We start from the raw sequence: 16,479 nt of genomic DNA, 5'->3' as shown, positions 1-16,479 counted from the left end.
GGAAAGTGCCCAACTGAGTGTGTAGGAATTCAAAAAGCAAAGGACATAATTTTCTGATACAGGTTTATAATGAATTTTGACTTAAAATAATAAGCAATATACACAACATACACGTGAGTTGTACAGAGATGCTGTTGTACCGTTGACTTCAGAACCTACCAGTAAGTTCACAGGTTTCATTTGCTCTTTCAAGCCCTTTGTATCCACCAGCATCTAGAGGTGGCCTTGTCTCTGTGCAGTCCTTCAGGGTTCAGGTCCAAGTTAGAGCTCTACTTGTTCCCTGTGCTGGGGACACAGGGACAAGCCTCGTGCAGAGGTGACTCTTGCTCAGTGGGGTTAGTGATGTGCCAGGTCTGCTCAAGGGAAACACGGGTATCATGGAACAGTCTTACAGATTCACAACACCCTTCCTCTGGCCTTGCAGAAAAGGAAAAGCAAGAGTGCTTTTGCAAGAGTAGATTATTCTGAACTAATGTTTTTTGCTGGTGAAGCTTTACTGTCACGTAGATTCTCTGGGGAGGAACGGGACTCCTCAGCCATCACGTCCCGACAGTCGGTCCTCTGAGTCCATATTGGTTGCACTGTCCCTTTGCGAAGAGAACCTTTGCAGGTTCACAGTTTAAGCAAGGATCGCAGCCTCCTCCTAGGTCAGGGATTAGTTTTGCTGAGCAAATCTGAAGGGCCCACAGTACCTCCTGGGAACTGTAGTCCTTTCCTTAGTGCTTTGCAGAATTAATTAAATAAAAGCCATGCAGTTGAACTACAGCTCCCAGAACATCGTGGCCCTCAGGGCACAGGGGTTAAAAAAGATTGCAAGGGGGGTGGCAGTGGCTTCTTCCCTCAGTGCTCCCATCTCGTCAGGTCTGGTCCAACCACTCAGCCCGTTTGGGAGCTTTACACGTGTGCACATCCACAGTGTCCTCGCACTCCTTGCAGCGCACAGCGCAGCACCAGTGGAACTTGCACTCGCACTTGGTGATGCGGGTGACGCGCGTGGTGTCGTACCCCCGCCCGCAGCACATCACCTCGCAGCCGTCCGTCCCGCGGGACACCTTGCTGCACACCCGGCCGGCCGTGCCCAGGGAGCCTGGGGAAGGAAGCGACAGCAGGTCAGGGTGTTCTCCATCGTATTCCAACACTTCCCTGCCCACCCACCCGCAGGGGTTACTGGTGAGACTGGGCATCTCCAGCTGCGGTGGGGACCTTGGGTGCGACTGCTTCAGTGGGGAAATCCCATTGTTCCTGTCACAGCATGTGCTGCAGTGGGGTCTCCAAAGGCAGCACTTTGGAGCCTGCACTTGCTGTGCTTTATGGATATGGGATGCTGCGAACCCAGCCAGGGATGCAGCTTCGGTGTCTCTGCCCATGATGGAGGGTTGGAATGAGATAATCTTTCACATCCCTTCCAACCCAAAACATTCTGGGTTTCTATGATACTCTGCATGCTCCCCTTCCCAAGCCCACTGCTAGAGCCTGTGTTTGCTGCTGCCAGAGCATAAGAGTGGTGGGGGACAGGGATGGGCTCTGTGCAGCCCCTCTGTGCCTGGGGGACCCCTGGAGCAGTGTGTGCCCACCGAGCCAGGCTTTGCAGCTGGCAAAGCTCAGAATGCCCTCTCTGCTCGGGCTGAGTATGGCAGGAGCATGTTTTGTCTTCCCCACCGAGCTCCCATGGCTGCTGTGAACTCCTAACCTGGGAATGCTCCAGGCTGAGAAACCACTGATCATCTCTGCAGGAGTCCAGCAGCCCTGACACCCCTTCCCCGCTCTCATCCCAACCTCGGGCTGTGTTCAGAGGAGCAGCTGGCAGCCTGTGCACGGAACAGGCTCTTTGTTGCCTGTTCAAGGGAGCTTTGCTCTGCAGGAGATGGGCTCTGATGATACACTCCACTTCTGTCATTACCAGAAGCCTGAGGGGTTTGGGGCTTTGGTGTAAAGCTTGGGGATTTTGGACAGACGCATTCCTGCCTGTGCAGGTGTGGGGTGTTGTGGGGAGTCTGGGTCTGGGTAACCCCATCTCCAAAGACTGGGGTTGAGTGGGGGAGCTGAGCCCCCAGGCTGGGCTAGCTGGGAGCTGCTGGCTGTTGGGAAGGGAGGAAGAGATGCTTTTGGGTAATGACTGGAGCTCTGGGTTTTACCTGCTGACTTGTCCATCACACAGTAATCAGGTGAGTTCTCAAAATACACCAGATCTGTTTTTGTGGGCTTCCTGAAGTTCTTGTTGGCCACTGTGAAGCCAGTGCCATCCTGATTCATCGTCACCTGGATGGCCCCGTTGTATTTCTTCCTTAGGTAATCCCCTGTTTTTCGAAAATCTGACATTGCCAGCCAACAAGTCCTTAGTGTGCAGGAGCCGCTGACCCCGTGGCATTTGCACTCCAGCTTCAGGAAGCGCTTCACAGCCTGTGGGAAGAGGGATGCATAAGGACCAGTGGTCATCCTGGGCATCAGGTATTGCACTAGTGTCCACTCATTCCTGGTGCAGCTTATCAGCCCTTGGCTGTGTGGGATGGAGCTCCTAATTGGAGATGGGGGCTGTGTACAGAGGTCACTGATGCCAACATCAGCAAGGACACAGGAGGCAAAGGGAAGTGGGGTCCTGCCATCCTCGTGGGGCCATTCCCCAGGGCAAAGTGTGCAGAGGAGCACTGCGAAGGCAGGGCAGCATCCAGCCCTCATCCCCAGAAGGAACCGCCCTCCAGAGATGCCCAAGGTCCTGTTTCTGTGGCCAAGCTGTCTCAGCTGCCCAGTTCCCTACGGAAGGTCCCAGTGGGATGGGCAAGTGCCGGGCTCTGCTGCAGGGGCTGCACTCACCATCCTCCCGCAGCGGTTGTTGTGCAGGTTCATCAACGCCCGGGCATCCTTCACTTTTTTCTCCTTGGCATCCACAAAGGCTTTGGCAAAGCGGATCCCATAGTTGATGTTGTCGCTGCAGCCGCCCCAGTCGAACTCCCCGCGCTCGTCCTTGGAGCGGCCCCTCTTGAGCGGGTCACAGCTGCAGACCTTGAGGTCCCCCTGGCTGCACGCCTGCGTGATGGCATAGACCACCCCAGCCGAGGAGATGGCGTAGACGAAGGCGGCCTCCCTGCTGCCTGCCACGGGGAGAGAAACAAGGACAGGGAGTGAACGTGCCAGGCTGTGCCAAGCACCTGCATCCCGTGAAAGACCAGGGCATGGGGAGCGAGACCATCCTGTATGTGGGTAAGCCAAGCTCAAACACCTCTGCTGACTCCAGTGTCCAGACTCAGCTTCCCTGGAGCCTTTCACACTAATTGAAGTGCTCAGGGTACATGTCCACGGGTGCTAAGCCTGCAGGACCAGCCAGCACCCTTCTGTCAGGGCCACTTCCCTCCATCCCAGTGCTGCGCAGAGCATGGAGGCAGCGCCAGCCCCGGCCGGGCTCCGCTCTCCCCACACAGCACAGCTCACTGCCTGCTATTTTATGTCTCTGGTTCAAGTTTGCAGCTGTTTTTATAATGTTGTAAAAGAAGCTGCAAATCAAAAACATGTTAGTCTTCATTTTGAGAGCCTTTGAAAGCAACTTCAAAGGCAGCAGAGGTCTCTTTGGGCCTCGCAGGATGGGGCTGTGGCGAGTAGCTTTCATCATTCCCCATCCTTTGCCAGGAGAGGATGCAAGCAGGAGAAAAGGTGCCGTGATGGGAACAGAGAGGTTGAGCAGGCAGGCTGCAGCATGGCAGGGTGAGTGCTGCATTCGGCATTCGAGTCCCCTTCCCTCCAGTCAGGTTGGGCATCTTCCTTGTGGCTCTGATGCTCGTCCAACCCATGGGCAGCTGCCCCATCCCCCCGCCAGCTAGGAGCAAGCCCCCCACTGCCTGGCTCCCTGCGTGGCGCTCACGTGTCCTCCATACGAGCTGCGAGTGGGAAGACTCTTCCAGCCGCTTTTGATTTGGAGGCCACATGGCTGGATACTCCTGGCACGTCATGGGATGCAGCAGCATCTGTCCTGCAGTGCCGCTGCCTGTGCCAGGGCTTGCACCAGCTCCCAGGGCCTGTTTGCTGCCAGATGACTCCCGGGGCAGCTGGAGCCCATGATGCTGCTCCTGCTCTGGAACTGCCCCATCCCTGTCCCCATGGTACCTTTCCTCTTTGTTCCTTGGGTACGTTTCTTGGGTGCATCCCTGCTGGTGTTGTGTCCATCCCTCACCTGGAGCGGGAAGGTCCCTCCCGAGCAGGGGCCATGCCCAGCCCTTTGTGCAGGGCTGGCACCTGCCCCATAGCCATGATCCTCCTCCACCTTGGAGCCTGAATCAAGGATTGGAGCTGTGTCTCTGCCTTGCCTCCCTTGCCATGCGAGGGAACAGCCAGTTCCCACGTGAATTGCTGAGTCCTGGCCAACCCCGCTCTCCAAATATTTATATATCCCATTACTGTTTACATATGAGCCTGTTCTCCGGAGGTGTCTCCTTCCCCCTTCTCCCCCAGCACTCCCCCTGCTCCATCTCATCTGGTGCAGCTATTCCAAATGCAGTGCTCTGCTCCCATTACTACTTGATTAATTTACAAGAAAAGGCAAAGCTCTCCTCAGGGAGTAATCCAAGCCACCGGGCACAGCAGCCCAGTGAGAGGAGAGACTCTCCCAGGAAGACAAGGCACATGGTGCTGGGAAGGGGACAGGGCAGAACCTACTTCGCAGCATGACCCGGCCGAAGACAGTGTGGTCCCGGTCCAGGGTGCTGCAGTTCCAGCGGTGGTGCCGGAATTGGTGCTGGCACTCCCGGATCCACTCCTTGGCTCCTTCCCCAACTGACTGCATGATGTCAGGGTACCTCTGGCAGAGCTGTCGCTGCTTGTTCACCAGCCCGGGGATGTTATCACAGATCACCCTTGCACCCAGCGCCCCGATGTACCTGCAAGAGAGAACAGTACCACATTACTGCCCTGCCTGCAGAGGGGAGTCATAGAATCACTGAATATCCTGAGTGGAAAGGCACCCACAAGAATCATCAAGTCCAAGTCCTGGCCCTGCACAGGACACCCCCCAAAATCCCACCCTGTGCTTAGGAGTATTGTCTAAACACTCCTTCAGCTCTGGCTGCATCGGGGCCATGACCACTGCACTGGGGAGCCTGTTCAGTGCCCAACCACCTTTTCCCAATATCCATCTCCAGGCATTGCGTTGCGTCCTGTCCCTGGTCACAGAGAGCAGAGATCAGAGCTGTCCCTCAGGAGGAAGCAGCAGACCCCAATGAAGTCTGACCTCAGTCTCTGTTAATTTCTTCTCCAGCTGAACAAACCAAGCGACTCCAGGTCCTCACCTTGGTTGGTGGGTCTTACACTGAAGTCCAGCTTTCCCTTTCCTTTCTAGCTGTGTCAGAGCTGCTCCAGGCTCTGCCCAGGGTGTCTCTATGCAATGTGCCCCCTTGGCATGGGAGAACTGTGGGCACATGTCAAGATCTGCCTGGGGCTGTGGTTCAGACAGGCAGGACACAGGGACAGGACACAGGGACAGGGCACTGCTGAGCCATCACAGCCTTTTTGTTTAATAAAATAATCCTGAGATGCACCAGCCAGGAGCAAGCAGAGCTTTTCTCAGTGCATGCATCTCTGCAGGAAGGAGCAGGGAGTCTGTGGAGCCCGTCTCCCCCAGGAGACAGCCAGCTCTGGGTGCTGTGAGTCATGGGATGTGTCCCATAAGCCTGAGCTGTGTCAACTCCTCGGGCAGCAGCAGAGAAACTTGCTGATGTGCAAAACCTCCCTCTCACCCTCTTCCCAACATCCCAGCCCCGCGCTGCCACCCAGCCCTGCTGAGCACAGCAGGATGGAGCCCAGCTGAGCCCCGTGTGGCTGGCGCAGGCTCTGTCCTGTCTCCTGCCTGCATTCTTCAGGAATGTCCATAGCATACACACCTGTGCCATGCACAGGTGAAGGAGGAAGAGGAGCAGGCTTCACCTCTTGTTGCTGCACTCCTTACTCACACTGTTATCCCCAGCTGTTGATTCCTCTCTGTGCATCTCCTGAACATTTACTCTCATGCCCTGAAGCTGCACAACTGACAGAACTGTGCTGTGGCTCCTACCCCGCCTGTATCCCAGTCCCCTCCCTGCAGCAGTGGGGAGAGAGCAGGAACTCCGAGCAGAAAGACAACGCACAAACAGCAGCCTGCCAGAGCCTGGCTGAGCCCCATGGGCAGCTTTCCACAGCCACCGGGGAGGGATCTGAGCTCTGCGCCACACTCTCACACCATCCTGGACAATGGGAGCAACATGGAATTTTCCATCCCTGTCAGCTCCTGCCTGCACCACCCGCTCGCCCCTCTTGCTGCTTGTGCTGGAGGATGATTTTTGCCGCAGAGCATGGAGCTGGGATTCTGGCTGGAGGGGATAAGGTTTGGGTGATATTCAGAATTTTTCTAGCCCCCAGACTGGAAGCAAAAACCTTCCTTCAATAATAAAAAGCAATAAGCTTGGACAATATTTCATTGTCTCTCTCTGGACATGTTCTCTCAGTTCTATCAACCCCAGAGAGAGCTCCCAGGCTCAGGAAAGCCCTGCAAGCACAGAAAGCAATGGGATCTCTTCCCTCTTTTAAAATATTTTGTTTAAATGCTGGCAGAGGCACAAGGTCATCTCGGGTTGGAGCTGAGGATAATAAATCCAGCTCCCCATGGCTTTGCAAGCCCAGACTCCAAGGGGCAGTGAGCATTATTGTCACAGGCATGCTCGCCAGCCTTTCATCCTGAAGCAGAGGAACAGGGAAGCAGCAGAAGCTGTTTGGGAAAGAAAAGCCAACAGGAGCTCCTCGAGCACTGCTGACTGCGGGTGTTTCACTGCCTTATTCATGCCACGCTGTGAGAGCAGCCTGTTCCTTCCCATGGCGGGCAGGGCAGGACAGAGGAGCATCCGACAGCTGGATGATGGCATGGTGGCATTGAGTGGGACTGCAGAATTCCTATGGGGAAGCATGGCCAGGTCTCTAGCCCTAAATTCATTCTGCCCAGCAAGGATGGGGATGGCTGGCTCTTGCCTGTGCTGGCAAGAGCAGTGCTCAGATGCTGGGAGGCAGCAGGTTGCAGGATGGAGGTTCAGAAGGAGCCAAAGCTCCTCTTCGCTGGAGAAAAGGGATGCTGGGGAAGCTGGAAAAGGTAAAATGTTCTGTGATGGGCCACCTCACCGTGGACCTTGTGGGGACCCCATCCCCTGCCCTGTGCCAGGGCTACTGAGCTGGTGCACTGGTGTCCAGTCACAGCAGTGGGCTGTGAGTGGGCTGGGACAAAGCAGTGGGCAGAGGAGCTGCCTCCCAGACTGGAGAGTGATGGATAAAGCACAACACCATCCCCTGGGAGACCGAGATCAAGGGAAACCCTCCAGACAAGATAAACACTACGCACTCCCTTTTTCACACTGGAAGCTAATTACTTCTCCTTAGTTCTCCTGCCAAATACCCAGATCAGAGCAAACATTATCAGCAGGAGAAAGTGGAAGGAGAGCAGAGCAAAGGGCACCAACTGCTGCGGGAGCACCTCACCATGTGCACCCCAGAACCACCAGGGTCAGAGGCTACATCTCCCTTTGCCTGTGGCCTGTGGCAGTGGATTTACAACAGCACCTATAGGATTCCATCAGAGTTTATTTACTGAAATCTAGCACACAATTAAAGGGAAAATTCCTCCCGTGGCCTGGAAAGGCTGTGATTATCTCGGCAAAGACGAAAGCTTCCACTTGGTGAGAAATGCTCCAGTTGGGTTCAGTTACTCTGAACTGGAGCGAGACGAGGAACATCAGAAAATTCTGCCAAGCAGAGTTTTGGGAGGGGAAAAAACCCAAACATTTGTTTTGGATAGATGAAAGCATCCCTTCCAATTTTATTTCTCAAAATCTGTGACATTTTAAAAACACTGCAATGGGAAAGACAATGGATATTCTGAGAAGTCCCCAGCTGCCTTATCAGAACTTTGTTTTCAAACAAATGAAGTTGTGCTGGAAGTGGCACATTTCTGCAGCGCTGTACTCTGGGGGAATCTGCATTTTTCCAGCTGAAAAAAACCCCACAAAACCCAAGCCCTGAGTTCAGAAAACTCTGTGAGAGAGAACTCCTGATGCTGGAGGCTGCTCAGGCCTGGACTTCAGGGTTGGGAGGAGAGAGGCAGAAGCAGGAGCTGGGCAGCCTGCAGTGAGGAGGAGCTGGAAGGGAGGGAAGACGGGAGTGGATAATTAAGTGCATGCCCATGGGGATAACAATCCCCCACCCTGTCCAAGGGGATTCCACGTGCTGCTGCCTCCTGAGGGTGCATAAAGCCCTGGCATCGCCCTTTGCCAAGTGAAGAGCTGTCTGCCCAGTGAGGGTGAGGGGCTGGCACAATCCCTCTGCCCACCTTGGGCTGCACGATGCCGCAGCGTGCCCTCTTGCCGATCAGTGTGCGGTTCCGAGCTGGGTGCATTTCCCGTTTTCTCCCGGAGTCCCGCTGCCCGGAGCCGGCAGTGAGGGGCCGTGCTGTGGGACACTGTGTGCCGGACCTCCCGCCCTCCCTTCCTTGCTTCTCGCGAGGCAGCAAAACAGCAGATGATGCAGACTTCATGTTCCAAGGGCAGGTGCCTTTGGAGCCCTCTTCTCTCCTTGCCAGCCTTCCTCCCTCGTGCAAGCTGCGGGGATGCATCCAGAGGCACGGCTGCAGCAAGCTCGTCCCAGCATCCCGCGAGTGCCGATGCACGAGGGAACAGGAGACAACCGTCACGCTCTGGCTTCCAGTTGTTGTTCTTGTGGAGAGTCTGCTGACTTTGGCTCTTGTAAACAAGGAGAAACCTAAATTGCTTCTAAGATAAACATGCAAATCAGAGGCAGACGCATCTATTTACTTGGTAGCGTGCAGGCTGTGCTAACCCCCTTCCACGGCTTGGCTGTGCTGGATGTGTCCTGCTCCTGTGCTTCCCAACAGAGCCTGCCCGGCTTCGCCAAGGACTTGCAGGCTCCTGTGGCTCCTCGTGTCTCTGCCCCCTGCTCAGGTGGCAGTCTGAACACCTCAGAGTTTCCACGGCTGCTCTCCTCCTTGCATGTGCTCACTGGGAAATATCAGGTGGGAAATGTCTCTTGGAAAATGAGGTTTTGAAGAAAGAAATTAATTTCAAGGGAATTTGTAAAGTTACATGGAATCAGAAACTGTTCTGTTGCTCTTCCATAATACCAAGGTGTTCCTGTGAAATAACTGAGTGCCCTAATTCAGTTTTCAATGAAATTTATACTAGACATTGCTTTAGCTAAGACTTCATTTTTCACCATGTCATAAGGCATTGGAAAACCTATTTGAACGTGACTAGATTCTAAAAGGGAAATTTTTGGAATTGCCATTCTCAGGCAAATCAAAATTTTAATGCTCTGAATTAAAACAGCTGCTTGAAACCTCCTAAGTTCCTACTGTGGGCAAACTGGGGTTGCACGAGCACCATTAAAGGCACAGTTTTAAATTAGATTAATAGAAGCTAAGCTTAACTAAAATCACTGTCACAGCTTTATGTGGGAGAAGGATGTCTGTGCAAGCAGCTCTGTGATGCAGTGGGCCAGGATCCTGGTGTGAGGAAGCTCAGGGAGCCCACGCTGGTCCCTGACACACAGAGATGGCTTTGAGGTGAAGGGATGCTCCTTCCACTCAAAGGGTCTTAGCGATGGCATCAGGCTTGGCTCTGACATCCCAGGTAATGGGTTTTCAGCTGGAGTATTCGCCTTTCCTGGCACAGCGACTCCCTACCATGTGCAGGGTGTGTTCAGGGCGGGTAAGGCAACCTGGAATCCCTGGACCCCCAGCCATGTCGGCTGCTCCTGGGGGTTCTGGACAGTCTCTGCTCCTGAGGTCTGAAAAGAGCTCTGAGGCTGAGACCAGAACATGGTCTGCCTTCTTGGTGGCATCAGAGGCTGTGGGAGTCCATCCCCTGGTGATTCAGCTCCCTGTTGCTCTGTAAGAGTTTTGACAGTCCTGACAATCAACTTGGGAGCCGAACTACCCTGGCTTCGGGTCTCTTCCCATCCCACTGAGTCCTCATGAAATCTGTATTTTGGTGGGAGGCTGGAAAGCCCTAGGCAGCTGTTGGAGACACCTCATGCAGATAGGATCAAATCCAACATCCCTGCCTCTTTGCCTGCTAAAGAGCAAATTCCATCATGCCTGGCAGCATTTCACCTCCTCAAGTTCTTTGCATACTTCCCAAGGATGCTGCACCTTCCTTCCTCCGCTCTCCCTGCTGTGGGAGACAATTTATAGCCAACTGCCAAGCACTTTGGGTTGCAAGGTGCTATAGGCATCTGAGATATTATTTTAGTATTACAAACCCTGAGTATTTTATTAAGCCCCACTGGGAACAGGGCCATCCTGGCCTGCTGGAATTCTTAATGCCTTGGAATAATTAATAGTCCTAATTTCCTCACTTAGACCCACTACTCTGCGTGTTGAGAGCGTTAGTCTCACTCCAATAATTTTTAATATCATAATGCTGAGCCACTACCCGTGCCACTCAAGGGACATGTTTTTCATTTTCTGCACTGTTATCTTTCTCTTTCTTGTGCATTCCTCTTTTAACAGTTGTCTGCCTTCAGATCCTGGCCTCTGTCCGCTCTCTGTGGTTTTCCTGCACCCCAGTGCGGTCATTGGGATGTAGTTTCTGTGAGGAGGACTGAAACACTGTGGTCTTGGGGAGATGGAGCAGATGGGTACTGTACTCTGTTGTCCCCTGGGCAGATGTGGGAGGCTTTGCTGTTGGCATCTTGCGTAACAGTGACCTGAAAATTGGGGTCTGAAAACTTTGGTCAGTGCTGGGTGAAAGCTGTTCCTCAGGGACATTGTTGGTGGTGCATGAATACAAAATAATTGCTCATTAAAAATATCCTTTACCCTTAAGAATCAATTTTTTTCTCCCCAAATCTTAAAGTCCTTTGCTAAGAGGTGGGGAGGTAAGACAATTTCTATTAGTAAAGCTAGATGTACAATTCTCTTTTCCATCCTGTGTGTCGGGTGTGAGCTGCTCCGGGAAGAAGTTGTGTGTTTCCATGGGATCTGGCCCAGCACAGATCTCCTCATGGCACTGCTGAAATCACTTTTGGTAATAGTAAAAGCTAATGAGTTTGGAAGAGCAGAAGGATTTTTTCCTTCTGCCTTTCTTTCTAAGAAAGATTTCCTATAGGTGAAAGTGACCCTAATGAAAAATGGACTAAGCAGCACAGTTAGGATTATTATAATGGCGCAGAGTGACTGAGAGAACCCATCTGTTCCATCCACCCTAACCAAGAACACCAGGGCTGCTGCAAAGGCCACGGGGTTCATTCTCCATCAGTCTGACTTTACTTTAAAACTTATTTTTCACAGCACGGCCGCCTGGACAGCCGGAGCTGCAGAGCGCCTCAGGATAAAGACTTCCTGGTCACTGACCTCCTGCTTTTATTGCCATGCAAAGTGCTCTGCAACAACAAACTGACAGCCGGGGCGAACACCCCAGGATCTCAGTGTCCCAAGTGCTCACGTCCTCTCCCCTTTGAGGTGGCAAGTTCTGCTCCCAGTACTTTGTCCCCTGTCCCTGCCCATGGCAGAGGGGTTGGAACGAGATGCTTTAATGTCCCTTCCAATCTATTCTGTGATTCTGTATCTTGCCTCCGAGAGTGCCAAGACTGAATGGGTGATGAGCTGCTCTGCAGCCGAGGTGCTGGTGGTGGAGGGAATGGTTCAAGGCACAGGATGGGATCACAGCCATGGACACACAGGCGTCGCAGCCCCCACACAGCCTGCCAGGCCCTCTACTAGCAAAGCCCTCCGGGGGCTGCTGTGGGTCTGCCCTGCTGAGACTGGCACAGAGGGGAGGAGCGGCACCCCTGCGCCCCAGAGGGTTACACAGTGGGCTGTGGAGCTCCTCCATGCAGCTGTCTTTCCCTTGGCTTAATTTCAAACATTCCTATTTATGCTATTTCCCCTCCCACACACCTTAGCATGATGCCTGCGTAAATGAGCTTCTCTCTCCTATATCCTGTATCCACATATGTGTGGCTCTGTTTTTCCATCACTCCTTGTGCCCATTCACTGTACCTGGACCATTAACAGCACTGGTGTCACGATGGAAATACATCGCAAATCCTGGAGAACGGTAGCGGGAGCACAGCTCCTGCCAACAACCCATCATGGTGAGAATATCCCCTTCTCCATCTGCAGGTCCATCTGGGGTGTCCTTGCCAAACCCTTGGCCAGAGCCTGACACCATGTCCAGGGGTTGCTCTGACACAGAGGGAGCGATGAGCACTCCTGCTTCATGATTTGCCCTTGGTATGTTTTCCACGCCCATGAACACACTCCTCCTTCCCTGGCCAAGGAAGGGAGCTGGACCATGATGGCTGCCGGACTCTGGACTGGTCATCCCTCAAAATCCTCATACAGACATCACACCCCAGGATGCAGCAGCTCTCTTGGAGCCCCCGTATCCTGCCAGCACCATGGGTAGCCCCATGTGGTTGCCAGGCTCCCACATGCTCTCCAACCCACACCCAAACTTGCGATCCTCTTTCTTTCACAGATTTGTTTTATCTCTTTGGGAGCCTGATGCCTCCCATCTGTTCCAATGCCAGATGAAATTAAATATTTGTAGTTTCCAAGGGCTGTGGTTAGCAATAAACAAGTTAGCTAACAAGGATTTGGTGTGCTGGGGAGATGGGGGGGGTCCGTGTGGGTTGCAGGAGAGTGGGTGTGTGTGAGGGTGGGATGCAGGGGGGTATGCAGGGCTTTGTGTACATTTTTCTTTAACCAAACCTTTAATTTCAGAATGGCTTTCCACACCAGAACAGCTCGCTAGCCTCTCAATAGCGAGTAAACTCTACTTAGTTATTTACACCAAGTTTGTTTATTGCACAGTTTATGTTTATAAGCAACATTTGTCTAATCTCCAAAATCTTTCCAAAGGAATTTTGGAGGCCGCTTTTGGGGCCTGACGGCCTCTCACGGCGCAGGGCACAGCCCTGCCAGCCGCCATCCCCCAGACGATGCTGCTCTCCATACTCGAGCGCACGCAAGTGTAAACGGGATTTAGGGATTTTCCCGTTGCATTCCTTCTTAATTTCTGTCTGTGTTTCAGCTGGTATTTTGTTGCTAAGTAACACTTTAGAGTTTGGAAGCATTTATGCAAGGGTGCTGCTCCCCACAGCCACAGCCATCCCGCCGTCACTGTTAGTCACGGTGGCCTCGGAGCCCGGCCACAACCACACAGGCCAAAACCCCACTGTCCCCAACCTGTCCCCTCTGCCCGTGCTCTGAGCACGTGCACATGCACACACACACCCCCACAACCACTCTTTTGGACGCCAAAGTTCACCCATTCCTGGCGTTTCTGTGAGGCAGCTGAGCCATGCCTGACGTCACTGAAAATTAATAATTTGCAGTTGTTTAGAAGAAACATTTGGTTGATATTTCCTTTCCATGTACTGTGATCAGAGGGGACCCAGTTTTTCCTATTAAACTACTTAAAAAGTTGACTCTGAAAATGAGAAGCATTTCCTCTAGTTCCACAAGTTTATTGTGTGTGAATCCCTAGAAGAATTTGGCAATAATAATTAAAATAAGGAATGATGATGCACCACTAAATGTATTTACTGTAACATCAGTGGTGCTAAAGATGTACTTGGAAACCTATGCAAATCACTGAATAACTTTTTCCCAAACCACAGCTGGTTGAAGCCATTTTCAGTAAAACACAATTTCAACTAAACACGCTATTGTGCTGGACTGACACGTCCAGCACAACAGCGCTCAGTTCAATTTAGGCTTTTCTTAGGAATGTTCAGCTTTCCAGAAGAGAAAGTTCAACTGAAAGTGTGAACCTTAAGAGTTTAATATATTCAATTTCTAATTGGTTTTGGTTTAAAAGTCACGTATTTAAGGTCCTTGGAACCAATACTACTTGGCAAAAATGTCCGAAGGCATTGTGCCTGGCTGCACCGTGGCCGTGGGGCTGCGCGGGGGGACCTGCCCAGCCCCAGACAGGCGCAGCTCCCCAGGGCTGCCCTGCTCTCCTCTCCCCTCGAGCTGCCAGCCGGGGATCGGTCTGCAAGCTGAGAACACAAACTGCTGTGGGAGCTAAATCGAGCTTCCTCCAAACAAGCCATAGCTACCGAGGCTTAAAACGTGGCTGTTTTTCCTCCCGCTTGCTGGGAAGCGACACGCACTTGGAATGAGGGCAGACCGCGGCGCAGCCGTTGTGGGGAGAAGTGGGGTATGACAGTAAGGGAAATAGGTGATTTTAACACTCTTCCTAAGGAAGGAATTTTCACCCTTCAGCATCCACGTGTGTTACCGGAACTGCCCATCTCTGGGCAGATGATGCTGGGACTACTACATTCCTCTTTTTTTCCCAGCCATGTCATCCCCCTGCACTCACTCCTCAGCTCTAACAAACCTCTCTTTCTCCAGCCTCCGCGATAATGGAAATAATCCAACTTCTCCACTGTCTCCTCCTTCCTTCCTCGGCTTTTTGCATTTTAGCAACCTCACCTTGCCCACAGAAGCCATCCTGCCTTCACCTGCCCTGCTGGGTTGGGGCAGAGCCGGCTAGGGAAGCCAGGTCAGTGCTTGTATCAACCTGAGACTCCTCAACAGTGACTCATTTTCTCTCCCAGTGATTCCAGTTCCCCATGGCTGACCAGGCTGCAGCAAACCTCTGGGCATGGCTGTGAACAGCCTTGCTCTTTCTACTTTCCATTTGCCACCCCCCCACCCCCCCGGGCATTTTCTGGTCTCTTGAAGAAGTTGCTTTTGTGCTTGGTTGCCACCAGCTGCCCGAGCAGCATGTCCCCCGGGCTCCCCGCTCCCTCCCAGCCCCACGGCTTTCCCATCCGCCTTTCTCACCCTGGAATCGCTCTTCTAGGGATGCCAGCCCGGCCAGGGCTGCCACACGCCCAGACGTGCTCTCAAACACCGGGAATACTTGTGCTATCTGCGTGACTATTAAGTGCTCCCTGGCCCTTACAGAATGCTCCACGGTAGCTGAGAATTTCCAGAAACTACCGTTTTCTTTCAGTGGCAGATGGGTTGAATTTGATCGAGTTATGCCGAATCCACCGTGATCTGCTAATGATGATGAGACTGGCATGGAAAACACTGTTTTCCACAAGATTAGAGCGGACTTTTATAGGGTGGGTGACACTGAGAACTTTCCTGCAGCCAACTATTTTTTTTCTCCAGTGTTGCTGAACTACTGAAGCAGCACAGGGTCGATTGGAAAACTTTGAAATCCTTGCTTTCCTAATTACTGTCATTCTGCAGAGATGAATTTTCATTGTTACACAAACCGCGGCAGGAGGAGACTAATTTCCAGAAGGCTTTTGGTATGGCGTCATTTCTATCTGTTACAAAGCCTCATCTTATCTAAAGGAGGGGGGACATCAACTTCTTCGCTTCCCAGGAGCAAAGTAACATAACTGTGCAGGCAACTGTGCAGCCCGTTGGGATGGGAGCTCCGGCGGGATCAGGGGAGCTGCTGTCGCTTCCCCTGTCTAAACCGTACCGATGGGCTCAGCCTGATCCTTGCCGTGCCCGGGGAGGGATGACTTCCAGAGGTGTCATAGCGCACGGGGGGCTCCCCGACAGAACCGGAGGTCCCCGCGGCAAGTCCCATCCCCAAGGAAGGAGCCGGCGTCATTTTCGGGGCGCGGGGTGCCCGTGACCACTGCGGTGACGGCGCCTCGGGGAAAGACTCGGTACCGGCCCCGGGGCGGCTCCGTCTCCGCCGCTCCACTCCGGCCGCCGCCTGCGCTCCGCTCTGGGAGCCCGGGGCGCCACCGGAGCCGCGCAGGTAGAGCCGCGGGGAGCCCGCACAGCCCCGGCCGGTCCCCGCCGGCTCCCACGGCCGCACGTCGGGCACGGGGCGCCGGCTCCGACACTGCGGGGCTCGCTGCGCTCCCGCCAGCGCTGCCCCGACTCCTAGTCCGTCTTCTCCGTCCCCATCCCCATTCACGTCCTCACCCTGTCCCCGTTCCCGCGCCTCTTCCCGTTCTCATCCCTATCTCCATCCCCGTCTCCATCTCCATCCCCGTCCCTCGACCGCGCCCCACGCAGCTCCCGCCGGCGGTGGCCCGGGGACCGTCGGGGCGGCGGGGCCGTCGCGGGAACTCACCACCACGAGGAGTCGGCGCGGGGCGTCAGGGCAAGCAGGAGGAGGACGAGGGGAAGGCAAAGCCGGGGGGCCGCGCCCGCCGTCCGAGGGAAGGCTCCGCACTCCGCACGCCCGGAGGCCACGGCAATCCCTGGAGACGCTTCCAGGCGGTTTGGGCTGAGCATATCTCTCCGGGGCGGGGTCCAGACGGAGAAATGACCGGGGAAGGGGGTCCTGCCCGCGCTCCCCTCGGGGCACTGCCCGTCACGGCCCCGCGGCGCGTCCGCCGGCTCCGCGCTGCTGAGCGAGCCCTGGCTGGGCCCCCGCGCCCAGGCTCATGCTGCTGCGAGGGGCGGCGGGGCCGGGCCGGGCCGGGCCGGGCCGGGCCGGGCCGGGGGCGGCGAGGGGGCCCTCC

General features: G+C 54.2%; 1 protein-coding gene across 2 annotated transcripts; it reads right to left on the bottom strand.

Moving 5' to 3' along the window:
* Window positions 1-46: 46 nt before the first annotated feature.
* Window positions 47-16,420, bottom strand: WNT2B (Wnt family member 2B). 2 transcript variants are annotated; one of them, XM_032133446.1, is made up of 6 exons: window positions 16,086-16,174; window positions 8,330-9,041; window positions 4,645-4,865; window positions 2,812-3,089; window positions 2,136-2,400; window positions 47-1,087 (listed from the first exon to the last, which is right to left on the bottom strand). In XM_032133446.1, the coding sequence occupies exons 3-6, from the start codon at window positions 4,769-4,771 to the stop codon at window positions 858-860; spliced, it is 900 nt and encodes a 299-aa protein (XP_031989337.1). In that variant the 5' UTR covers window positions 4,772-4,865; window positions 8,330-9,041; window positions 16,086-16,174; the 3' UTR covers window positions 47-857. The 2 variants fall into 2 exon arrangements, with proteins under 2 accessions (XP_031989337.1, XP_031989336.1); XM_032133445.1 differs by lacking the exon at window positions 8,330-9,041 and having other exon boundaries at window positions 16,086-16,420.
* Window positions 16,421-16,479: the final 59 nt, after the last annotated feature.

The sequence above is a fragment of the Corvus moneduloides genome, chromosome 24 (assembly GCF_009650955.1).
Source record: "Corvus moneduloides isolate bCorMon1 chromosome 24, bCorMon1.pri, whole genome shotgun sequence".
Classification (NCBI taxonomy): Eukaryota; Metazoa; Chordata; class Aves; order Passeriformes; family Corvidae; genus Corvus; species Corvus moneduloides.
Note: the sequence above shows the minus strand (reverse complement) of the source record. Positions and strands in the feature narration are given on the sequence as shown.

Bases quoted from the DNA above. Each gene is read 5' to 3' on its own strand.
- WNT2B (XM_032133445.1), bottom strand. From the start codon at position 16,249: ATGCTCAGCCCAAACCGCCTGGAAGCGTCTCCAGGGATTGCCGTGGCC. The intron at 3,090-4,644 runs GTAGGTTCTGCC...TCCCCGTGGCAG, and splicing joins CGGCCGGGTCATGCTGCGAA to GCAGCAGGGAGGCCGCCTTC. The intron at 2,401-2,811 runs GTGAGTGCAGCC...CTCTTCCCACAG, and splicing joins ACAACCGCTGCGGGAGGATG to GCTGTGAAGCGCTTCCTGAA.